The 26400-nt window shown below is 37.8% G+C and overlaps 3 protein-coding genes across 7 annotated transcripts in view; 2 read left to right on the top strand and 1 right to left on the bottom strand.

The window, feature by feature from the left end:
• Positions 1 to 29: 29 nt before the first annotated feature.
• On the bottom strand, positions 30 to 2632 carry LOC124177957 (serine hydrolase-like protein). 3 transcript variants are annotated; one of them, XM_046560951.1, is made up of 2 exons: positions 2509 to 2632; positions 30 to 1237 (listed from the first exon to the last, which is right to left on the bottom strand). In XM_046560951.1, exon 2 carries the CDS (start codon positions 1233 to 1235, stop codon positions 354 to 356), a length of 882 nt encoding a protein of 293 aa, XP_046416907.1. In that variant the 5' UTR covers positions 1236 to 1237; positions 2509 to 2632; the 3' UTR covers positions 30 to 353. The 3 variants fall into 3 exon arrangements, with proteins under 3 accessions (XP_046416907.1, XP_046416905.1, XP_046416906.1); XM_046560949.1 differs by lacking the exon at positions 2509 to 2632 and adding an exon at positions 1480 to 2086; XM_046560950.1 differs by lacking the exon at positions 2509 to 2632 and adding an exon at positions 1740 to 2086.
• Positions 2142 to 14527, top strand: LOC124177949 (polycomb protein Sfmbt). The gene is made up of 10 exons (XM_046560935.1): positions 2142 to 2490; positions 3822 to 4090; positions 4214 to 4442; positions 5324 to 5523; positions 5893 to 6096; positions 6349 to 6613; positions 9016 to 9752; positions 9967 to 10222; positions 10526 to 10872; positions 11268 to 14527. Exons 1-10 carry the CDS (start codon positions 2469 to 2471, stop codon positions 11595 to 11597), a joined length of 2859 nt encoding a protein of 952 aa, XP_046416891.1. The 5' UTR covers positions 2142 to 2468; the 3' UTR covers positions 11598 to 14527.
• A 905-nt stretch (positions 14528 to 15432) lies between these two features.
• LOC124177952 (helix-loop-helix protein 11) overlaps positions 15433 to 26400 on the top strand; it is a 175380-nt gene continuing 164412 nt past the window's right edge. The window contains exon 1 of one of the 3 annotated variants that reach the window (XM_046560941.1): positions 15433 to 16191. In XM_046560941.1, the coding sequence (XP_046416897.1) occupies positions 16106 to 16191 (86 nt within the window). In that variant the 5' untranslated portion in view covers positions 15433 to 16105. The remainder of the gene's footprint in view (positions 16192 to 26400) is intronic. The other 2 variants (XM_046560940.1, XM_046560939.1) reach the window with 2 other exon arrangements.

Genomic DNA, 26400 nt, shown 5'->3' with positions numbered 1-26400 from the left:
ATCTGGTAAAAAAAAAGTACATCAATAAGTTTTGCATTTATCAAGTTTATTAGAATTTCCTCCAATGATTCCCACCACATATTTACCATTCACCTACTTTTACTGTATATTTTAACCGTCAAGAGAGCAAAAAAGCTTATTACATTTTAAATTACATTTTTCCTTTAATTTGACTACACAATATATTACAATCATACTTTTAAGTAATTTATAATCCATACCCTAAATTGATTTTGACGTGTAGAAACGTAATAGAAACAGAATTTAAATTAATATAGATTATTTTTTTGTTTATTTTTAATCAAATCGTACATGTTTCCATGTGAATTGAGATTAACTAAGAGCTACGTAGATCACAAATTGCTCTTAAGATCACTCAAAAATTGGCATACGTGAGAAGCAACTTTCTCAGGGTGATTATTGTGTACGTCATGATTACCTTCAACTATTAGAAACCTGTGTGATTTCGTCAACCTATCTGAACTAAGCCATAACATTTTTTCATAATGAGCTGTAGCCATTGTTGCTGTTGCGGCAATGACTGTCGCAGGTGATTTGAGTTTCTCAAGTAAACTCAAGTGTTGATCAGAATTAAATACCGGAAACAAGCCGGCGTTGAGTCGTACGTCGCGGTTTAACTTGTATTTATCACCAATTTTGGTAACAGATCGCTTCATCAAAGCTTCAGCAGCAGCAAAATTTAGAGCAAAGAATCTTGTATACATGAGCATGTACATCACTTCGTCCTCGGTATATACTTTCATAGTCTTTTCTTTCCCTTCAATGCTCAAAATATTGTCATGTACCTTCCGAATGTGGGGAATTAGTCTATTGTTTGTAATTGGCGTAGCAGTAACTGCGTCAAAACACAAAATTTTCTTTACTCTCTCAGGATAAATTGAGGTGAACATCAGTCCCATAGTCGCGCCTAAACTATGACCTATATAGATACAGTTGCTCCATTTAAGACTATCTAAGACTCTGCGAAGAGCTAAAACGTGATTTAAATAATCCAGGGGTAATCCTGCAGGGAAGTGTGACGATAATCCATGGCCCGGTAAATCAATGCAGACAAAGTAATAATCGAATGGTAGAAATGGAATCAGGCGATCAAATGATCCTGCATTGTCCAGAAGTCCATGAACCATCAAAACAGGCTTGCCATTAGGTGAACCCCATGCCTTGGCTGCTATGTGACCCCATGGCATTGGAAGACGTAGTTCCTCGGGTGACATATCTGTGAATAAAAATGGAAAACTTGACACAAAATGGTGAACTTCAAAGTAAGTGCATATTTGTGAAGATTTCACCATTCTTCCAAGAGGATGAAATGACAACTCCTACAAGATGTAATACTGTTATTTGGCATAAAGCAATGACATAAAACAAGACAAAGGTAACACGATGAACGGGTGATACAATGCTGTGAGTATATGATTATAATACAAAACAAATTGTTTGGCGTAACGGTTAAATCACCTTGATTGTTGAGTTACCAGTTACACTCAAAATTTTTAGTTGCTGATTGTCAGTTTTTATTTGGCCTTAGAATGGCAACACTTCAAGGTCAATCAGAGATAAGATACTCAACGTGCTTGGCTATCAATGAACTGAATATATACCACACGCATAACTACAAATCTGTTTATTATTTATGAGCAAACGGTTTTTTATTCGTCAATTGTACATGCATTTGTTGATACTTAGGACCTTATACAAACGGTCTTAACTTAGGACCCTTAGGACTGATACAGCTAGTCAGGCATGCAGGTCTCATAACAAGTGAGAGGTGAAAACAGGTAATTGACAATAATTATACAAGTCGTCCTTGGTCCTTGGATTGAAAGTTCAGCAACTGTTTATCGTTTGTTTTTCGCATTCAAATTAATTTCGGTATCCTGATATGATCCTGACACGCTACGTAAAAATGCCATCAATTACTGGCAGGAAAATTATCTTTCATTGCGTTAACCACAATTACGTGGCAATTATTTGATGAATTGGTAGATTTACAGCAGTGACAATTGATCTTTGAACTTGGCCGAGGCACCAGCGTTATATCTACGCAAGGCCCACACACTGATGCATAAGGTATGCGTAGTTAGATATTGGACAAAAATGGGACGTGTGCAGTTTGTCCATCGGTGATTTGGTGTGAAGTAGATAGATACAGCAGCCCAAGGGATTCCAACGGGAAGTGAAGAATCGTATGGTACGGCCCTGGGGTTTAAGGAGGGCGATTGCGATGGTGGGGATGAAGCGAATAGGCCTACCACGAATGTTTTTCGCTATTGTTCGGTGATGTCGCGTAAAACACAATTTTTTTAAGTGAATCTCGGTTTACGGGTGAAAATTTCGATGATAATGTTCTTCGTGTCGATCGGGATGGAGTACCCACTGCGCGAGAAACACAGATTGCGGTAATACCGGGTCGAAATCTCCAAATAAACCCTCCGAAACCCTTTGTCATGGACATGCAGGCCTCCAATGGTTTGTATATATCTTTACCTTTTCTCAATTTTCCCCATAACTTTCAGATAGTCGTAGTTGAATGTTTTACTGCACGGATAAGACCTCCTTTTTTTAGATTCTCTCCCAAGTTTTTCAAGGACATCATTCGGGTCGAAGGTAACGTATGTAAAAAGGTTAAATAAACGCAGGCTTTCGGGCGCCAGGCGTCGGTTTCAGGAGCGTAATTAATTTACAGCCGCTAGTTTCCCTTGCTCGCCCCCATCCCCCTTCCTGCTCCCTCTGCACTCCACATCGCCGTTTCTATGTGCTTGAATGCATCATATTACATATGAAAAATCACGTAATATAGTATTATTCATATCTTAACAATACACGTTTTTATCTGCAAGCACTAAATACTCTTCCAATTTCAAAGTTTTCCTAGGTCTTTGGGTTCGTACCGCCGAAGCAAAGGCGCTCTCGATGTGGTATGGACTATTTATGATGAATGGAACACTAATCTGTATAATTCTGATCAATTTTCATTTCTACATAATAAGTACATCGAAAATGATGTATTTTTTTAAATCCATTCCCAATACTTCTCGGAAACAACATTTTTTACTCTAACGTAGAGATCATATCGATTGTGTGTTACGTCCCTGTCCGAGCTCTCTTATGTTTCATGTATTCGTCACAATTGTCTCGTTTGATAACTTTGCACAAAATTGTCACTGTAGCGTGTCATGCTCTCTTTTTAAAGCAGTACCAAATGCTTCATATATTGGATTGCCGTGACCATAGCAGGTAGCTTGATTAAGCTTACATAAAAATAATGTAATTGTGTTCGTCAGCGGTAAAATACTTCTGAGATTTTTCAATGCGACTTGACATAGTAGCACATTTAAGATCTTAAATCTGACTTCTACTTTGTATAACAAAGCATTAACTATTGAGTAATGAGCCACCTAGTTATTGAAGCCAGAGTGGATCAGATATATCCATCCATTCATCTGCTTTGCTTGATAGTAGCTATCATCATAATGAAACTTGATTCTGTCAGAAGTGTTGAATAATGACGATATTCATGGACTAAGAAGTCGCGTGCTGGTTCAATTTTTTTTCGGTCCATCGTCATATACGACGTGTATAATCAATGCATTGCAATGGACAATATGCTCTTTTAAATTAGAGCGATGCTCATTCAATGATAACTACTGCTCCTGTTATTGTAAATAATACGCATTAGCTCTATATATCAATATCATTAGAATTATATTTATGGTTCTATGTCTATTTACCCATTCACTGATATTGCGATAATGATACTGATACATACGTCTAATAAGCTTAACGTTCTCTATATCCAGTATATACATCCATCCCTGGGATGCCAGAGCTGGGGATGGTATGGATGAGTGACATGATGATGCATGGGGAGCCAACACATGAGTTAATGCTAGACCCGCGCCAACCAGAAAGCCCTTTTTTCTCTCATGGATCTCATTCTTTTGACGATCTGCGTAATCATCACATGGGCCCGCCTACTATGGTGCGATATTTGGCCCCACAGTTTACTGCCGAATGCTCAGAACCTGACGAAGCGATGGAGGCTGTGGATACTCAAGAAATACAAAATGTAAGTTATGTCATATCTCCCGTCGTAGAAAACCATTCTCTGATTATTGATTTTAGATCATATCAATTTTTTTGATGAACAACGTTTGTACATGCAGTCAATTTGTTTAAAAATATTGTGTAGGAATATGACCCGCAAACTGGGCCAGAGATGAGCGAGTACATGACTATAGAGGATTACATGGCTGATGGAGATCGTGAACAGGTGGTCACAAATGCAGCTACGCAGACCCAAGACAATCGAAACCGCAAGATCAAACCTATAAAACATCCAGGCTTGGTCCTAAAGACTCCAATTGCTTATCAGCCACATACAGATTTGAACTTTATACCTATCCGTAAGGATGGCATTGGTAAGTCATTCTTATAAGAAATATATTTTATAATCACGTCTAGCAGGTATGCATTACAGTTGAAGCTTGAAAAAGATACCATATGTTAAAAAAAAAAAAAGTATCTGCACACAAATTATGAGACTGCGCTATTTAAATAACTTCTGTGATGTACTTCACCTAAATTTTAAAAAATACGAAAGAAAAGAAAAAATGGTTAATCGACAACGTTTGGGTTTTATTTCTCTATTTTATTTACTGGTTTTCGATCAGGGCAAATGAATTAACTGAAATACAAAATTTGATGCTCAATGAATAAGCTCGTGAAAATGTTATGGCGAAGCTAACGAAAAGCACATACTTCAACGTGAAGATATATTTCTCAATATATGTATATGTTTCAATCACGTATAATTAAGATGCAGGAGATAATTGTGGATTCAGTCTCTTTATGTCTAGGCTATTCGCCACGCATCTCCTTGTCTACTATCATCGCTTTTTCCTGTTATTATGAATCTCCACACTGTAACCGGACACTTTTCTTTCTATTTTTATATTCGTTTACACACTTACTTACTCGATATGAATTCTTTCATCAATTCCCTGTTATTCCAGGCACTCATTCTCTTCCCTATTCAGAACCAAACATCTCAAGTCCGTCTTGTATTTTTATACTTCTGATTAATGATATCATATAGAAATTGTTCAATTGGATTTGATCAGAATTACGATCCTTCATACTTGCAATTTTCAAGTGAAATCGTCCATGAGAAATGTAATACTAGTGGCAAGAGTTTCTTAAATGGCGAAATATTTTCTTTGCAGTGATTGAAATATACTTACTATTCAAACACAAACAATTCTAATGACTAAAAAAAATATAAATTCAACTTTTATCATAGCTGTGTGTGAAAAATGTGGTGCAATTGGTGTGAAGCACGCGTTCTACACCAAGGAGCGTCGGTTTTGCAGTAGAGCATGCGCCCGATCTTCAGAGCATACTGCCCCTACAGCTGATTCTACTTACAGTCCGTCACATCCACAACAACGCACTTCAAGTAACCCTGCTTCACCAGAGGATGTAAAAGCCATTCCTAACGAGGTTGGTTACTTATTAACTGCAATTTTTCTCATGATCGCTAGATTATGTATTCAATACTAGATTTCACAATTTACATTTTTCTTACCACAGCTAACTCTTGTATTCAAAGATTTCTGTTATCCCAACTATCGGCAACTACGAATGTTTCATCCCCTTTGCGATTAACTTAAGAATTTTTTAACACTTTCCCCGCTTAAATATCAATAATTCAACCAGACCTTTAGAGACACACAATATTGGTATTTTCATATGATACATATATAAAGCACTTAGGTTTCAATCTTTTTCACATTTCTACTTTTTTTTAATCATTCTCAGAGTATGCATCACCACCATCTTACAACATTTAAATATGTTATTAACTTTTAGACGATTGCTGATGAAGATGACAAGGAATCGAGTGACTACTCGAAAGCTGAGGTGGAAAAAGACAAAGTAGTCGCAGAACCTGCAATGCCAGAAGATCTTCCAGTGAGGAGAAAACGCACGGCTGAAATGGCAGGTTCTTACGATTGGACCCAACAACTCACTGAGCCTGGATTTTGCGCTGCACCGGTTTCCTGTTTTAAGCATGTATGCCGATTTCATTCAATCCTATGCCGATTGCAACATTTAATATTTTGTATAAAACTCAAAAATCGAGAAATTTTTTTTCGTTTAGAAATTTTTGTCTAGGGTTGTATGATTTTGTCGTGACATCGATTAGTTTTTGCTAAATTTGGTTATCTAAATTGTGAGCATGTTCAATGAATTATACATCAAACTTGTATCATAGATATGTTCTGACCTACAGTTGTGTAATCTGTTTGAAATTAATATTTCTAGGCGCCAATATCCGAAATATGGGATAATATAACAGTTGGGATGAAAGTTGAAGTGGAAAATACGGATTGTGATGAAGTTTGTGAAGCATTTCCAGATTCCTTTTGGGTCGCAACTGTGCTTCGTATCTCTGGATACAGAGCACTGCTAAGGTACGAGGGGTTTGGTCACAACGCAGACAAAGACTTCTGGGTTTCGCTGTGCTCAAACGATATCCACCCTGTGGGCTGGTGTGCGACCATTGGGAAGCCCTTAATACCACCAAACAGTAAGTGAATAGAGTTCTAAATATCCACTACCACTTATACATATCTATTATATTGCACTCAAGTAATTGGGATAGTAATAGTTGATAACTTCGAAGATATTATTGATCAGTGTTTAATTCTCTCGTACTCTTGTGCCTATTTATTTACAAAAAGTTTGGACATTTATAAACGAGTTTGAAAATTTATTATATTAGTATCCAAATCGTAATTACACTGTCAGGAGTTAATTCACTCATCACAAAGCCAAGTGATTAACAATCCTTTTCCAAAGAATATTTTATACAAGTACTTTCTATAAGTAGTTATTTCTCATATTGATGTAATGTCTGAATTTGATCATGCATTTTTCTCTAGCCAGGCACTCCTTAGCTCCCTATGATAATGCACATGCTTTTTGACAAGTTTCTTCCATAGAATTGCTCCGTTTGAGAACTTGAACTTTCACCAACATTTCTGATCGACGTAGGGCAAGAGAAATTTGTACCGACCTTCGTAATACCGACCTTTATGGTACCGACATAGCTCTGCATAGTTGTATTTTTGTACCGTACGATTCAACAATTCAAACTCGAATCTGTTTTGATATCTTGTGTAGTACATCACTCCCTAATAGAGGGCAGTACGGTCGATTAGTTTGAAACTGAACCGCGGGGTGTTATAGAGGGTATAAACTTCATAACTGGCCTCAGGTTGTAATATAATTCTTAATAAATTTAACGTTTTGATGGCGCTATCTTAGGTGAAGACCCTCCGCGTTCGTTATTAAGTGGATTTACAAAATGCAAAACAGTTGTTGTTCATTCTCGTAATTCTAGGGTGGTTCTTATTTTGGTCCTGTCGGAATTTCTTCGCGCTCACCCCCCAAAAGTAATCAACATATACAGAAGAAAATTTGGCTAAATCTCCAAATTTTTTCAATAATTCTAACATCCCCCGCCAAGCATAAAACAATTCAAATGCATGCATTTTTCCATATAAAAATTCGACTGCTTAACGTGGCGTGTTGGAGTTATCGGATAAATTTGGAGATTTAGCTGAATTTTCTTCTATATATGTTGATTACTTTTAAGGGGGTGAGCGTGAAGAAATTGCGACATGAGTAAAATAAGAACCACCCCACACAATACACATTGCAAGAAAATACGTATTATATATTCCAAGTTTTATAATAGGACGTCGTCTGATGATTATAGATAGTATTCGATTCTAACACAGAGGCATATAATTCTAAAGTATATAATTTGATGGAACATTATAAAAATTCTTTTAATTTTGTGAAGTTACAAATATTGTTGCAAAATCAATTTTTTTCCTAATAAGTCCTAGTAAGCAGATTGATATTCCTGGTTCATCACTCAAAGCGCGTCCCACCTTGACGTTGGAGTACTGTGATGCCGTACTTGTATAAAATTTGTTGCAAAATTATAAAATAGAACCCGCTATACAGCTGTATGGATAAAAGTTTTAGAAATATTCAACACATCAAACATTAGTCAAATATTTGCAGACTATGTACCGTATTTTGGATTATACGAAATAATTCTTCTCGAATGTGACAGTCCTTTTCTTCGCATGCCCATTCATTTAATTAGTACACTTGAGTAAGTTTATAGTCACTTGATATCATACTCATAACCTGCACTGGTTGCTGCCACTTAGGTTCTCCAGTAGCTAGCAGCCAAGGGTTTTGGCAACCGCAACACCATCTGCCAACGAAAAAAAAACTGGAAGAATTTCAGTAATGAGAGATTTCTCCTGTTATGTCCTTTATGGAATGTTGATATTATTTGTTTGGGTTGTTTCCCGCTTAAAGTCTGGATACACCTGAAGGGTGGTTATAATGTAATATGGTCTGGATTCGATGAAGACGTTGGCAGGGTACTGATAAATGATACTGTTTGACGAATGTAGTTTGTTTAACAATATTGAATAGTTTATTGTTTATAATTGAAAATGCGTAAAAGATCAAGAGTGTGTCTTGAGAGACAATGAAAGTAGAAATACGAGTGAAGCTAGAGACAAAGCTGATGGATGCAGAAAAGGTGTGAGAATTCAGAGTAGTGAGGAAAGCAATTAGCTGAGCTAAGCAAGTGGTCTGAGGCTGGATGGAGATAGGGTAGGATACAGACTATAGTGTTAATATAAGAAACGTGAGAGAGTTAGCAAGCAGAAGCAATAAATTGGGAAAACGCGTGGCACTGGATATAACACTATTTTCAGTACTGTGTCGACTGGACTAGAGCATACAAACGTAGCTGCTATCAATTTGACGCTTCGGATTTACTCCAGCGGAGTTTTAAAATACATCTTTATGTTATGTTAGAGTTCTTATACTATTTGTAAAGTAGGACCGGCATGCTTTGACTAGTTTATACCAACTGACTCGTATTTACTTTTACAGCAATAGCAAACAAGTACAAAGATTGGAAGGATTTCCTAATGAGGCGATTAACTGGCGCTAGAACACTGCCAACTAACTTTTACAACAAGGTTAACGATAGTATGAAATCTCGATTCCGATGTGGACTTCATTTAGAAGTGGTGGACAAGAATAGAATTTCACAAGTAAAAGTTGCGACAGTGCAAAAAATTATAGGAAAACGTTTACACGTCAGATACTACGACTCTTCTCCGGAAGATAACGGATTTTGGTGCCACGAAGACTCACCTCTGATTCATCCTGTCGGATGGGCAAAGAAAGTAGGACAAACTCTGGATGCGTACTCGGACTACTTGGAGCGTGTTTCGCTAGATCAATTGTGCGAAGATGATGCAATAGACAGCTATTTTTTGGCACAAAAGAATCATCATTCACATCAAGGTTACACGTTTCGTGAAGGGATGAAAATCGAGGCTATCGATCCTCTCAATCTTTCTGCTATCTGTGCAGCTACTGTGATGCAAGTATTAAAGGAAGATTACATCATGATTAGAATTGACAGTTATGACGAAGATGCCAGCGGCGCGGATTGGTTCTGTTATCACTCGTGTTCACCTTGTATTTTCCCAATTGGTTTTTGCGCACAACATGGATTACCGCTAACACCTCCAAAAGGATACGATCCGACTTCGTTCACCTGGGATGCTTACCTGGCTGAAACTAATAATATCCCTGCACCTGTTCAACTTTTCAATAGGGTAAGCTTATACTTTTAGTAAAGCAATATTGGCATGTATGCTAAATGTGTGTTTATACGTGAGTCATATTAATTGTTTAATTTAGATTAGTCTGTGATTACATAATTTTCGTAATGTGTAATGTTGTACCAGTTGTAGCTTTTGGTTCGTGATTTTTGTCGTAAGACAGAAAATTGCATACTTCAACCTAATACCTAATATTTATTTTGAACAGGAAATTCCACAGCATGGATTCATTGAAGGAATGCGACTAGAAGCTGCTGATTTAATGGATCCTCGATTGGTGTGCGTAGCTACAATCACTAGGGTAATTGGCAGGCTATTAAGGGTACACTTTGATGGATGGGAGGATGAGTATGATCAATGGCTCGATTGTCATAGTCCGGACATTTACCCTGTCGGGTGGTGTGACCTCGTCGACCATAAGCTAGAAGGGCCCCGTTTGCTTGGCAAAAACACTAGTCCTACTGGTAAATTGATTATTTGTTGAAAAGCTTATCTTAACAAAAAGTTAAAGTGTGTGCAATTCAAAGTTATTTAATTTAGATATTCTGGAGTGTAGGGAGGATATTTCAACAGATTAACAAGTTCACGATAAATCTCGTTTTTTTTCTTTGTTTCTTCAAATATGATAAAATATTAAGTTGAGTAAATTTTTAGAAACGTGTAGTTGCAAAAAAAAAAAATTGCACTCATTGCAAACCAAGTCAGTTCTTTCAGCTCAAGATTTTATAAGGTTCTTTTACACTTATGAATTCATGTATTATCCACAGTAAAATCACCAAGAGGCCTTAAACGTAAAAGTAAACGAAAACCGAAGAAAGGGGGTAAGGTGGCATGTGCCAAAAGTATTTTACCCCGGCAAAGTAGTAGAATGGAAAGTCGTGATCGTGAGAGAGAACCACAACCGGCACAAGGTACTAAAATTGAGAGAGAACGAGAATTAGAAAGTTTGCCGGAAGAGGGAGGCAGAGAGCCAGAAACAGCACAGGAACCGGCTGGACCTGACCAAACACTGCCAAGTCCTACTACTGGCCAAGGACATGCTGAAAGTGAAACACGTAGTGAGGCCCAAAATTTGATTCCACCCAAGGGGAGAACTGCTACATCTTATATTAACGTGAGCTTTGGGATGCTGTTATATCATTTGTGTCATACCTAAATCAAGTTCTTTCTATTCGTTGTGTCATTTTTTTTTGTCGATGTATAGTATTGTATTGTACGCACAATAGCCCACAATTTCATAATCCTCGCCGTATTTTGTTTTAAAAGGCTTTTGATCATCGATTCACCGTGTTTTTCCTTTTGAAAAAGAAAATCGATCTATTATTCATGGTTCTGATCAAATAACATAAGGTAACGACAGGTAATTTTCAAACTGATAGCAACTAACATGTAGGTGAATACTTGAGTCCCAAATAGTGCTATTTTTGTCAATAATCGTTGACCGTCTTGATACTACATCTGATCATCTATTCTCTGTACTAATACTAACAGCCTTGCTCTTATTTGCAGGTAACTTCAGCGAATAATAAATTTATTCCTCGGTTAGCGGATGGTCTACAAAAGAATTCAGATTTCGGTGATTTGGTGCCTGCTGAATGGAATGTTTTCGACGTTGCGCAGTTCCTTCGTGTCAATGATTGTGCCACGTATTGTGACAATTTTAGTAAGCGTAAAATAGATGGAAATGCATTGCTCACCTTGACTAAAGATCAAATTATAGATCTAACTGGTTTTAAAGTTGGGCCTTCCCTGAAGATATTTGATCTTATTCAACAATTGAAAATCAAAGTGAATCCAGCTCAGGAACGGTTGAAACTAGGACTGAAAAAATTATTATAACAAAGCTAGGATAATAGCTTATCTTCGATAAGATTATTAGTTTAGGATAAACATGGATTTACAAAGTAGGCAACTGAGAAAACAATTTGTTCCATGCACTGTAACTCGATATGATTTGCAAATTTATGGTGATAATGATTTTTACAAACACGGAAATCTTAATTTAGCAGTGAAATATGCAAAATTGATTTGTTTGTGGTTCTCAGTATGAATTCATGCAAACACAAACGCTACACCAATTATAGGAGATTCTTATCAATGACTGGATAAAATTCTTCACTGTACTTAAACGGCTTTTGCTATAATCTGATTCAAGTTCTATATCTGCTAGCACTTTCCGAATTCTCGTATGTGCTTTCATCATACTTACAATTATTGCTCAATTCTGATGCAAAGTATAAACGCTGAGAAGTCATAAACGAGCATGTTGAATCTTAACAGTACAGAAGACATTACAAAACATTTAAAATCCGCAAGATTAGCATGACAAGGTAAACGAAATTAAAATACTATAATTACAAGTATGATTCGTAAAACGTCACACGTATCTACAAATTTGTAGGGAAGTTTCGAACAAGCCTAATACCGTTGATGTAGTATTTAACGTTCTGAAATTTTAGTCAACAAGGAAAAAAGTGATTTTATAGAAGTGACAAATTCTTAATTAGAGATGACTTTGTTGAGTACAAATTTTCACAATTCATAATATTTGAGAAAAATTCGACATGTAATACCTATAGAAATAGGGCAACTACAGTTAGAGTAGTGTATGTGGGACAACTTTGTCACACGTGGCGTTACGAGAATTAATGAATAATTTCGTAGTAGTTTACACAAATAGTAAATATATACAAAAATAAGCGATAATCAGTTAATACAAATAGTCGGTGACAATGTTGCCCCGCAACCTATCGCTGCTCTTGCCCTACTTAACTTATCTTTACTATGCAAGTCGTGCATACCTATATTTTAGACCAGACTTACATTACACATAAGTAAAGTAAAATCCTTTATAGTTTGCGACATACATGCAATAAGATTTTTTTCAGAAATCTGAGAAGATTCTTTTATCTCACTTGACAGAAGTAAGGGATATTTAGGATGTCGTGACAGGCCACTGTCAAAATGTAACATCTAAACCACAGTTTGACTAAAGCTTGCTCAACTTTCCCCTATTTTGTTTAAATTACCTATGTATCCACACTGGGTATAAAAAGCAATTCTGCTTTTTAATTACATTTGCTATATCTTAGAATAAATTACGTCAACATAGATTGTGCTAAACAAGTACGAACCATTAGCCTAGTTAGAATGAATTTAATACTGAGAACTAATTCCAAAAAATGGCCAAACCCAAAACTGGGAGTCAATATTACGAACAGCTTTTAATTATACATAAACGTGAAATACATTCCTGCTTAAAAGCATATTACTCATCTACAAATTTGTGGTTTGCCAATGCTGCACTCGAACAGTATTTGGCTGGTAGTAATTCTCATTATCCAATGCGGCCGCAACGTGTAAATCCATTGTTTAACGCACTCCATATCAGGAAGATGCATCAGCCATGTTGTATGTACGTACATCACTGAATGAAAAGAAAATGCATTTTTGTTTGCCGATACCTAATATCATGTAGGTGATTACATTTCTCAGCACTTGTTTGTCTGTATAAATACTTGAAGCATAAAAAGTTTGAATAAGATGCGAATTTCCAAAAGTGGCTGGTAGAATGGTGATAAGTGATTGTGTAATGGCGCATGCGTTTACCTGGCATCTACAGCAGTAAATATAGCTTACTCACCGGTACAGTGAATGAAACCAGTCGATTTGAATATTATAAATTTAAATCTAGATCCCCCTCTCTCCCCTTGCATCTACAAATACTAATTTAATACGTCAAATCGAGAATGGCATTTCTATTATTTATTTATGTTCAATAATGTCCTTGTGGTAAGGGACTGTTCTTTGAGAAATGAGTTATATACCATTAACGAATTTGCAAAGAGATTGTTGACGAATTATTTGTAGGTGCAAAATACGAAGATTGTTGACCCATTGGACTAGGCTCAGTTTGCAAGGTAGCGGTTTATCACTAACTCGTGATAATAATTCAATAATAGTCGAACATTGGCAGATGCATTCATATAAACGACGCGAGAATTGAAATTAATGTTTTTAATTAAAATACCAATATTCGGACTGGTGACCGAATAAATGTTTTTGGCTCGGTTCTAGTTCCTGCTTCGTCAAGGTTCCTGGCAATGTCCGACAATGTTTTTTTCCATCCGGACACCGAAGATATATTTCATGGTACGGTACTGGCTTGGGATTAGTTTGGCAATCGATTCATCTCCTGCCATTTTGTATGGATAAAAAATTTCCTCACCTTGTGATTAATACTTGTGCCATTCCATTGTTTCAAAAAATAGTTCAAGCAATGTCAGTGGGTAATAGTTTCGGTACAGGGAATTAAGTTAAATATTAAAACTTTACGACGATGGAAGTTTTCTCATCAAAAAGTGATTCGATTCAGCAGTTAATCTTACTACAATTTTTTTTCTAAATGTCACTAACCGATGAACATAATTTGGTGTAATGGGTCAACACACGTTGCAGTATACATGATATATAGGATACTATAATAACGTCGTTAATTAAGTCGTATTTAATTTACCCGAAAGTGATAATTTTATTAGCATTATTTTTATTTCTAAACATAACAAATATTACATCGTGGTAGATAAGATACAGTATTTATCAATACGAGATTCGAATGAAAATCTAGGGCCTCTATTTTTATTTGTAAGTTTGTCTCGTCGAATATTTTCTTTTATATTAAGTGAAGAGAAAATTTATGAATAATGAATGTTTTACACTTGTATTATAAAGATATTTGCAAATAACGATAAAGGGGTCTTGTCTAAAAATTAAGCTGAACGTCCCTCCATTTCTTCTCACATTCAGATTATGAGAAGTGTCCTTCGACTAGTACCAAAAACTACCGCTAGATGTCAATAGTCTGCCTGATTCACGTAACGAGCCCGAAAACGCAAGTTCCCTATGGAGGAAATCGCGAGACAGTCGGAACAACGCCAAGCATGGCTCGAGGGGAACGATTAACGTTATGAATTTTATAACGATGCACTAATTAAAACGGAAAAACTTGTTCGGTAGGTTATCGATTCGCCGTAATCAGCTCAAAGAGTTCCATTCGGTATATCGGACCACACCAGCGACCGCGTGGGTCCTTTTGTACACAAGTGCGTCCGCAAGCATCTAGTGTTCAGCTGGTGAATGCAGACATTTTTATCCTAAAAGACTTTGATCATTAATATTACGATAAAGATCTAGCCCGTTGACATCGATGAAGATGAACGGTGAAAAAAGAAAAACGTTTGGAGCTAATGCTCGCTAATATTGTATTCATTTATTCGTTTTTTGCGCTAACATTTTATTCCGCAATAAAGGCTAAAAGGTGAGATTTCGACCGTTATCGATTCCTCTCGGTCGTACCCCTCCAAGTTTTCAATTCCGCGTTCAGTAAACCAGGTACTTGCGAAAAATACTCCCGGGTACGCGCAGAGTCCTCGAGTCGCGTACTACACCGCAACGTAAGCGTAACGCCGGCTGACGAGGGGCGACGCCACGGGCTTTGGGGCGGGGGAGAGAAGAGTGGGGCAGTTTTTATCGTCAACTGTCACGGCGTGTGGCCGGCCGGCGGGTCGCCGTGGGCTTGTGTACTTGCGTATCGTGCGGGACGAGGCTACGGAGCGGGGCGTTCGGCGTAGGGATGGCAGGAATGAGAGGGGGGGATACCCGGCGTATTCTATGGGCGGGGCCTCCGCCAGCTGGCAGATGTTTCCCGCGCGGCCGTGGCGCACGTCTAGCGTAAGCTACACGGAGGAAAACTAGTCCGTCGCTTCGCTCGAGTTATTTCGCATGCCGGTCGGTGGATATTTCGTGTGTAAGAGTTAGTGGACGATGACTTTCGTCGCAGTTTGTTTTATTTCGCCCTAATTCGAGTCCGCGGTTCGTCCCGTTTTCTCAGTCGCACCAATTTTTATCACCCGATATCGGAGGTGCGTAATAAAACTCGGCGGTGGGTTAGGGTAGCCGGCGGCGGAGTGATCCCTGGTGATCCACGGTGCGTCGTCGTAGGGGCCCTCAGCTGTTTCCCGCCAAAGATCGCCATTACAAAACGCGATCGGGCGTTGTGTGTGCGCCGCGGTGTGGCTGCCCCGTGGACGGACGAAAACCGACGTGCGTTTAATATACGATATACGTGATAAATGGTACGCAATAACGTCGTATAAATATCCTGTGCGAGTTTCAAGTGTGTGTTGTTGCTGTTGTTGTTGTTGTTGTTTTTGTTGTTATTATTATTATCATTATTATTATTATTCTAACCATCCAAAACGGAGGTGTGCTACTGTATTTTCATATTCTCTGTGACCCGTGGGACGTGAAAATACGCGGTTTACCAAAGTGGCGTAGATCGACGAATTATGTCAGTGTTTAGTAATAGTGACGACAGAATTCTCCTCGAGGAAATCGTTGAAGCGGTGGACGAACAGGAAGCCGAACTCTGCAGGTAAGCCGACCGAAAACGTGCTAAAAAATATTCTATTTTTCTCTCGTTTCTCGCTTATACCAGACGCGCCATTTCGCGCTACCGGCTAAAAACACACGCGCACCTCCGTCTCTCCCGTTGACACCACCCCACGTTTCTCTCGACGTTTTCCCTCCTCGTCTCCCCCCCCCCCCCCCCTCTCTTTCCTCCCCGACTCTCGCCGCCCTGCCGCCGCTCCCTCGACATCCCCCTGCTGATGATGATGATGATGCTGCTGCTTTCGCTGCTGCTGCTGCTGCAGCCGATCCCGATTCCCATCCGTGGGGTCAACTTTTGTCCGTTGTAATTCGCTTATCGAACCGAAGACCGGAGCGCGTCCGAGCGCCGCGATAATGAACTTCTATAATTAGAAACGTGGGACGGAGGACGCGCGATGTACGCGCATTTAAACGAATTCATTTTACTCAGCTGGTGCGAGGCGCCGACTGACCGGCCGGCCGGCTGCCTGCCTGCCTACCTGCTTTCCTTCCTTCTCTCGATTCTCCTTTTATTCTCGATTTTCGTCTCTGCACTCAATGCTCCTTCCTCGCCGCCACGCCATTTGCCGTCGCATTCTCGCTCTTGTATTTACAATTACCTCGTGTAATGAGTTTATGAGCGTATATCGTGTAGTCATTCTGTACGCAGGTCTTACCAGTTAATTCGTGAGGAAATTTTCAATTTTTTTATTCTTACTCTCGTTATTAACGGTTTATATTTTTCGATCCATAACAGCAATATTATGACGGGAAGCAGATAGGTAAATACGTGCGATTATGTTGTATATGTTTTTATTTTTTATCTTTGGTTTTGCTTTTGCTTTTACTGTGTTTTATATCATCTTGCGGGTCAATCGAACGACGATATTTCAATAGCATTATTTCGATAAATCAAATAGTTTTGCCTATGTAGTAATTCCCGACGGCCTTGGACTTGACACCAAATCGATAATGTAATTTTCAACTATATTTCTTCTCTTTTTTTTTCTTTTTTTTTTTTAATGACATGACGAAACACGTGTAGAATCGCGTATTTCTCGTGTCAGGAATTTTTAATTCATAAAGCCTTACTCGGACCTCAACCGCATGATCAACCCGAGGCGCGGTTTTTATTATAAGAGTTGTTTTGGAAACGCGAATCAGAGGCGTGGTAGGACGTGCCGTGTATTTATGTACATACAATATAACCGACCGGGTTTGTTTCCCCTCGTGTTGATGTGTTGTTATTATTATTATTGTTGTTGTTATTCTGAGGTTTCTTTCATAATTTTCGACAATTAGCACTGGCGGCAAGCTTTTAGTCTTTCTCCTCAATGAAACGAAACAATACAACGTATGTACTTGCGACCACTACGGTTCGAATTTTAGAAAGAAACACTTTACACGAGAAGTCGGGCGAACAGTTTCATTAATATCATTAATAAATTGCATATAAATAACGATACTAGAGAATAGAAGAGAAGAGAAGTTTGCAAAAGACGGACAGAAGGAGCAAGAGAAATAGAAATCGAAAGAGAAGGAGAAAGAGTGACCGGCGGCAAGTTACGTAAGCCCCGCGTTTTGTTGCACAATAATTTGCTTCTATAAATAAGACGCGAACCACGCCGCGCCGCCGGCCGGCTGAATGCCTTCTTCTTGTTTACATATTCCCATTGCTGTACACGGCGAACGTACATCGGTACGTTATCACATTTACGCACGAATGTATTTATGTATGTACTTTGTTGCCTGTAATAGGAAGTAAGCGATATACAAACATCTCGCTCCTCGATTTTTCCTCTCTCTGTTTTCCGCATGCAAAAAATTTCGATTTACTTCTTTGACGACACTTGCTTGCACGCTCTTGTGTTTTCTATACGATGGCCAATGGCGCTTTGGAAAATAAGGTTTCGCAGTCTTTTTTTTCTTTTCATTGTTGTTTGTTTTTGTTTTTCATTTCATTTCATTTTATTCAATTCTATTTGCCAATTTCCCCTCAAACGAATGCACAAAAGAAAATTTCTGGCAAAGTTTGTGAGAAAATAAGAAAAGACGTGCAATCGCGGGTCCACGTGGGTGTGCAAAATAATTTTCAAGGCACGCCAAAATAAAAACCCCGCACAACGCTCGATCGTCGTCAGGATCCTGTAGGTGGGTTCTCTCTCTCTCTCTCTCTCTTTTTTTTGTCTTTTTTTCTTATTACAGTTTGATACAGGTATAAGGATTTCAAAGCTGTACCTACTTCGACAGGTTTTCCTGCGTAATATACCGTCATTATGATATACCTACATGTTTTTGAGATTTTACGAACACACCGAAGAGACTAGAATAACACTTCTTTCAACCTACAATAATATGTGGTATTGTGCGTAATTTGATTGTCGAAAAACAAGGAAACTAAGAAGAGAAAGAAAAAAAAATATCGGATGTTTTAAACTTTAACACAATCGTTAATTTATATACGAATCGTTTAGTTTTTCGTAATGTAGTAATCGTTTTTTTTTCCCTTCTTTTTCTTACTTTATTCCTTGTCCGGTATAGAAAAATATACTATTACATCATAATTATACATCGGAATAATTATGTACTACGCTGTGGTGTAAATGGTAACACGTATTGCACACCATGGGGTAGTCGTACGGTCATAGATCATATGCCGCGTCTCGGAAGGAGTATTTTCTTACGCGAATACATATCGAACGAGTTTAAAAAGATGTTTAAGTTCTTCTCAATTTTCCATGCATCGGTTGAATTGAAGCGTCGTCGTTCTCTGTTTAAGGATGGAAGCTTGGGCCGGTATATATTATAACCGTAATAATAACAATAATACCCAGTCCCTATCGGCGCCGTACAGCATTATTATAGGTAAACGCGGTACATACGTACACCATATATCGCTACATTGTGTGTGTGCGCGTGTGTAGTCTTCTGGACGTGGAACACGTGTTATAATAAAGTTACATATATATCTATGCATGCGATTGCGTTACTACAATACCGCAGTGTGTACATGAACACATATAATATAATATATTATATAGATACGTTATATAGGTGCGCACGTTGTTTGTGCACAATTTTCCTCGGTGGTACGTAACGTCGTACGACGTCACTCGAGTGACTCGAGTCAAATCTGGTGGCGCCACATGTGCAAATGACAACGAGTCTACGCGATCGGCTGCGTATCAGCTGACGGAATACCCTGTACATACGCGTTGGGTAGAGGGACATGGACACATGCGGGGAGGGAGAGAGAGAGAAGACAATCAGCTGATTGCAAACCGTGATTAAACGCTATGTAGACATTTTCGTATAAACCGATATGGTATGTGTGCATGGGTATGTCAATATGTACGTATGCACTTACGTGGAATGCCACGTAACGAGCACCGCGGCCTCTTATCAATTATAAGATTTCACTAATTGTACCTTGTTTTCTTCATTTTTTTTTTTTATTATCAATTCTACCGGATCTCTACAGCCTCGTTATATTTTACATATAATATATATATATACACATAGATATTTCGTGAGAAATGTAATTGAATTAGTTATTATCACTATTTATTACTGCAATGTATATGTATAAAATATTTTTTACGCGTGTGCAGGTTGCGTACATGCAGCAGCAATCGTTTTATTGATTTATCATTATCAATCGTTTAATATTATTATCATTATTCGCAACGGGTTCAATTGTTTGCGCATTTACGAACGACCTTGGGAAAATACAAGACGTTTATAACTATATTGTACGAGTTTGTTGGACGATAATTTTCATAAATCTGAAAAATAACCTGGTTAGGTTTGGTCGCCGCAGGGCATCAATAGCATCCATACATACATGCATGTATATATGGAGGTGTGTGTGGTACCGTATACTGATTACGCTACTAGGTATTAGTTACGTATTATTATACGCTGCTGTTCGACGGACGAGCGTACGGATTTAAAAATAGACGAGGGGCTTGACTGCTTCCTCTAACCAAGTTTCTTTGTTGCTTCTTGTCCTCGTCGTCCTCGTCGTCCTCGTTTTTTCATGTCAAACTCTTACCCGCAACTCTATATCTATATTTTTAAATTCAGTCCACGTTTCGGTTCCTGTTCAACGGGTTGTTTGTTTCGGTATCTTTCTTTCTCTATGTTTTTTTTTTTTTTTTCTTTCCTCCTCACGTCATAACAAATTATGAATAAAAACAAGAGATAAGTAAGTGGTCAAAAATTGTGCAAAAGTTTTTCAAAGCGTAGGTATAAACGGCTCGCAACATCGCCTTAAGCCATTTTTAACTCAAATTCCTCTTCTTCATCTCGATAGCGTCGTTATCAGATAATTGCAAATCCATGTTACACAATATATATTATATATATATATATATATATATATATATATATATATATATATATATATACACATATTTACAAAGGCTATATCAAGTTTTCGTCAAGAGGATGTATTATTATAATCGCTTAATCCCCGCCAGAAGTTATATAATATATATAATGTACTAAAAAAAATGTTGTCTCTTATACGGTCGACTTGACACGCTTTATAGAAATTGAAAATTTACCTCACTTTGCCATACGAGTTTGCGTATCAGCAGTCAAAAATATCGATAATGATTTCCTCCCTTTTTTCCCCCCTCCTCTCTTTACCTGCGCACTAATAATCGCAGGAACAGGCTTGCTTGGACATAGACGTGCGGAATGTATAATACGGTTCTCTTGACCACGGTCAACGCGATAGTATACGAGTGCTGCAGGTACAATCGCCGCTGTTATGTATAACACTGCACGCCGCGTTGCACCACTCGGCTCGGTGCACGTGTACCTAATAGGAACGAGCGAAAAATAGATATCGCGCGGCGTCTATAACGCACATCTACGGGGAGGGAGGGTGATGCGTGTGTGCATGGGAAGACGTAACTTGACGTCGTCGATGGAAGTCGAAAGAAATAAATTTTAAAAATTACGACAATTTTACTCTCTCGTAATTCGTGCTTTTCTTTGGTTAATTATTATTTTTTTTTTTTTTTTAATCTTGACCTCATTTCGTTTCTTTTCACTGAAGTGTAAGAAAAGAAGTAACGACATTCGTCATTCGTCGCCTACACGTTCATTATTTTTCGATTTCGAATTCAGTGCCTTGTTTTTTGGTTCTTCTTCTTTCCAATTTATTTATATCAAGCTGCCATTCTCTGTGTTAGATTTTTGCTAACGTATAACCTCGCGTTTATATTGTTCTAGCCTGTGTATAAATAATACCCGTGTAGGACGTTTTGTACAATAACTTTACGACGTCCGACAAGTTGCTGAATTTTATTTTTCGTCGCGCGATAATATCTATATCCTCCTACTTTTTTGTGTGCATGGAAGAGGTAATTATAGGATGATGGTCCTCTGGGAGCTTTTGCTTGTTCGGAAATTTATAGGATAATGTAAAAAATGTGCTGTAGGTTTCGTATACGTATATAATTATAAGATATTTATAAACCTTTCTCTATTAATTTAATCGTTATCAAGTCGCGGCGGCAATGTATGTAGTATATACACATATATACATGTCTACAATTAGATAAATGTGATGTTCCTTCAAAATCGATGCAGACAGATCGTGACTCAATTATAAATTGCAGCGATTCTTTAAGAACGCGGCCTTATCTTGTTCGAATCATCTTATCCTCGCATACTCTTAATTCGCACGTACATATGTAACATACGTAGGTACGTACACAATGCCTTTGTATCGTCCGCGGCAGCGAAAATTACACTGATTGTGAGAGAAATCTTTAGTTCCGGTTACCGCTCAGTCCTTAACTATTTTCATTTTTTATCACAATCGAAAAATATAGTTCTAGGTACAAAATGAAAATTAGTTTCGTAGCTGTTACCAGAAAGTCTGGTATCCGTTACTATTCCTTCTCATTACGATCACTGTTACTATATTTTCTTGCAACTGTTGCGAAAATTTAATGCTTGTGCAACAATAAATTGACGTCAAAGCCTTGTTTAACTAAAAAAGTAGAGTAAACCGAACAAACTGATTTTGCGTTGCAATAACCAAAAAAGGATCGACGATAGCGCAAAATGGTTACGAGTACCTCGTTTTTCCCAATTCCAACAATATTCAAACATTTTTTTTAACGATACCTGTTTTACTCAATTTTTCTAGTTACTGTACAAATGAAATTTTTCTCGGTGTATATCGAAGCCCTTCTTTTCAATTAATTCATTCCTTCTCGGTACTCGTGTCAACATGCGTGTACGTAAATCGTTTACCGTACGATCGAAGCGATGCATTCTGTATGCACGTATGCATATCTGTAGAGGATAAATTCGCTCCTTTGCGAGCTCTGCGGCGATTCGATTTGCCACGGCACCGCAGAACCGCTTGCAGTATCGCTTCTGGTGCACAGCTATGCACTTGCTCGGCCTCGTCTAGGAATGGACTTATCGGCTGCTGCGACTGCATATTTCCTAATCTCGTTAATAAAACTCTTCTCTCATTTATAGGTATATGTTTATCTATTTTTTTTATTTATCGTTTGTCCGGTTACAAAGTAAATACATACGCATAACAATACACGCGTATTCCGCAGAGGTTCAATAATGAACCTGTACGCGGACCGAAAATATAAAAATACAAATAGAAGAGGAAAAGTGGACAACTAAAAACTAAAAAATAATATTTGATAAGTAAATATATTTTTTTTGTTTATTTATTTTTTCATCGTCACATTTCGCTTAACCGCGCGGAGATTCCGTCTCTTCTCGTCGTTGTGTGTAAAGCCATTTAATTGTATGTTATAAAACATGTACATAATCGTATGGTAAAACCGTGCATCAGAGTTTTTTCCCCTTTCGTTTTCCGAGGCTTGTAACAATTGAGCTGCTTTCTGCGATATAATCGGGTTGATTAGTTCTGATAATACGGATACTTTGCTCGTGCTGTTACCTACTTGTAACGAAACTAAAAGAGAAGAGAACCGTAAAGGGATTGAGAAAAATGATGAAATGAAGGAAAAATTATTACCAACCGAACGTTGGATGTATTGCCCTCTCTGAACGGCTGTCTATAAAATATAAAAGTATACACTACAGAGCCTAATCTTAAAACGTCTTTGTAGTACGCCTACGTATGGCGCAGTTGCTGCCAGTGGAACTCTCTCCTCTGGAACATTCACGTGTTAAGGTATATCGCCCTCTTTATCTACCTGTATAATCAAACAGGTGGATCGTACAAGGGTCGTCGAAAAAAAATAAAATAAGAATCGAGAAGACGAGACTGAACGGGACTGAACGAGACGAGACGAATTTTCGAGTTTTTGATCTTTTGAACGGTGAAAAACCGTTAAGAGGACGCATTCATCCTTACGCGTAACGTAGACGTATTATACGTCGTACGGATAGGTACCTACGGGAGTTTAATTTTTGCTAATTATACAAACGACTCACTTTAGTTACGGTAGATGTTTTTTTTTTCTTTTTTTTTTAATATTTAATTTTTTTTTTTTTTTTCAAATCTATGAATTACGATTATTTACACCGTGGAATAAGAGACCTTAAATAAAAAAAATTATATAACGTGCAGCGTTCACGGGACTGTAACTATAACTGCAGAGCTGAAGAATCATGCCCTTTATTACCAGACATACGTAACATCTCGGCATGCCAAGCATTATGACCTAGCCTAGCAAATTGCGTCGTGCATGTTGAAAACGGTTCGACGAAAAGAAAGAGACGAAAATAAAAGAAACCTCCCTAGCCCTCTTAATATACTATTTGTATATCGAACGAGCCGTAGTCTGCGGTTAAGAAGACTGCAAATTGGAACTGAAGGAACCCGCCCAAAGAAAGAAAAAGAAAAAAAAAACAAGTATAAAAACTATAATAACGCGAATTGAGTCCCATTGATTACAGATAACTGTTCATAGAACCCGTCACACGTGACGTAGGTATTGTTCTTATTAATTCATACATCGATAATGCAACGTTGCAAAATTCATCGGCAGTCGCACCGAGTATACACGTACCCACATTCATCGCGCATACGAGTGTACACATTACGTACGTGTAAGGCGTAAGAGTAAGTAAAGCTCGTGTCATCCATTCAACAACTCGCGAGTACGCGCTTATTATTATACATAGGTATATGTAACGGTAAGGTTGTTTTATTATCATCATCGTTATTGTTATCATTCTTATTTTTATACTTCCTGAGCGGCGATGATTGTGTTATTGTTGGTTTTTTCTGGGGTTTTTTTTTTTTTTCCACGTCCTTAATATACCAATATTTCCGTCGTCAGCTACCGCTGTACTATTTCCTTTTTTTGCGCCGCATCGGTTTTTGATGTACGCAGATTCTTTGCGGTTTTCCGCGATTACCAAGCAGCTACGAAAATAACGTTCGATTATTTTATTCTTCCGTACGTCGTTTGTTGTTCTCGTACGTTGGATTTACGTATAATTCGTCGTACGCAAAGCGTCGAAACGACGACGTGCAGACAACAATGGTGTCTCTGAGACCTCCAGCGTTACCAGCCTTACCCACAATACGGTGATGCTTCTCGTTCTCTCTATCTCTCTCTCTTTCTCTCCTTCTCTCCTTCTCTCCTTCTCTCTTACTCTTCACGACGTTGCACTTGCATAACAACCGAATCGAACCCCTACCGTTTTCGTCGAATACAGATCCCGTTCTAGAGCAGCATTTTCGGAGAATATAAGTAGTACAGTAAACTCCCGTTTATCCGAAATGATCGGGACGGAGGACGGTTCGGATAACGAAAATTTCGGATGAACGGAAGTCTCGCGTGAAACACCCCGAATTGCATCAATACCGCGAAATATGATCGTAAAACGTGCGTACGTAGAATGCTATTGATACGGTTGCGAATAAGCCTGTATGTTTTTGACTGAACAATTTTTGTTGACGGGTTAAACAGTTTTTAAGTGCTGAATAACAAAGCTCATTTATTTTGCGACGATACAGAAAAAATCCACCTGGTTTGCCAGCGGGAAAAAAAGGAGTTTTAATTTTACTACGTACTCTTTGAAACAAAAAATGAACTACAAAAATATGAAACACAACATTACTCGAAGGTAGAGGTAGGTGCATTCGAAAAAGTTTGTTCGGATAAACGGGAGTTTACTGTATGTCTTTCGAACACCCTTCATTCCACATCTCTCAGATATATATTATTCTTACAAGCAACTGGTCAGTTTGCAGACATGACCGAGAATCGTCATTCCGTCAAAATTTTCATTCTCCTTCTAGGGTATATATATAAAATTTCAAACTATTAAAAAATATGCTTATTCACTATATTTTGTACTGAATTTTATTTCAGGGTTATTCGTAGGCAAACAAAAAATCCATATTTTCAGTGAGATTCATCTGCTTTTCTGTGATAAATAAACAATCATAAATGGGGTATTCCATGAGAAACGTATGCGACGTTAATTTTTTTATTTATTAATTTTTTTTCTTCCCCCAAGATGACAAATGGATCAGATTAATTCAAAAGAAAAGAACCTCAACATTCGCACGTCATCGACTGTGATAATACGTAGCGTTGACATCTGGGTTATTCCACTACAGTGCTGATGAAATGAATTAGTTAGTGTTTTGTTTGAAATTTTTTTTTTTTAGATTAAGTCTGACACTGGGATTTTTTATTTTTTTCTTTATTATTTATTCCCTGCAAAGAAGTTGAATCTCACCGAATATTCGAGATTACGGTTTTTTTTGCCTACGAATAACTTTGAAATAAAATTCAGTACAAAATATAGTGAACGAGCATGTTTTTGGATAATTTGAAACTTGCCGCTTAAACAGGGAGACTAGGGGAATAAAATAAGAATCTGAAAAAATGAATGAATTTTTTTTTCACCATTTAGAACCGAATCAACAGCCTCCGTTGTGAATTTTTTTTTCTGCCTCATACAAGGACCACCCTGATATACACATATACTAGGATCTATGATTGTCATTACGGTCGGTGCGTTATACATGCTTTTATGTAAAAGTGAAAACGTTAAAAATAAATACAGCAAGTTTGGTAATCGATATGAATTCCGTCGCAGCAGCAGCAGCATAGCAATAACAACAGCAACAGCGACGAACGACAAACGGGAGAGAAAAAAAGAAAAAAAAAAGGAAAAAAAAAGAATAAAAAAAAACAAAGAAAAATATAACAATATTCCACTGTTTTCCTTC

This window comes from Neodiprion fabricii, chromosome 3 (genome assembly GCF_021155785.1).
Source record: "Neodiprion fabricii isolate iyNeoFabr1 chromosome 3, iyNeoFabr1.1, whole genome shotgun sequence".
Taxonomy (NCBI): Eukaryota; Metazoa; Arthropoda; class Insecta; order Hymenoptera; family Diprionidae; genus Neodiprion; species Neodiprion fabricii.
This window is presented reverse-complemented; position numbering and strand designations above follow the sequence as displayed.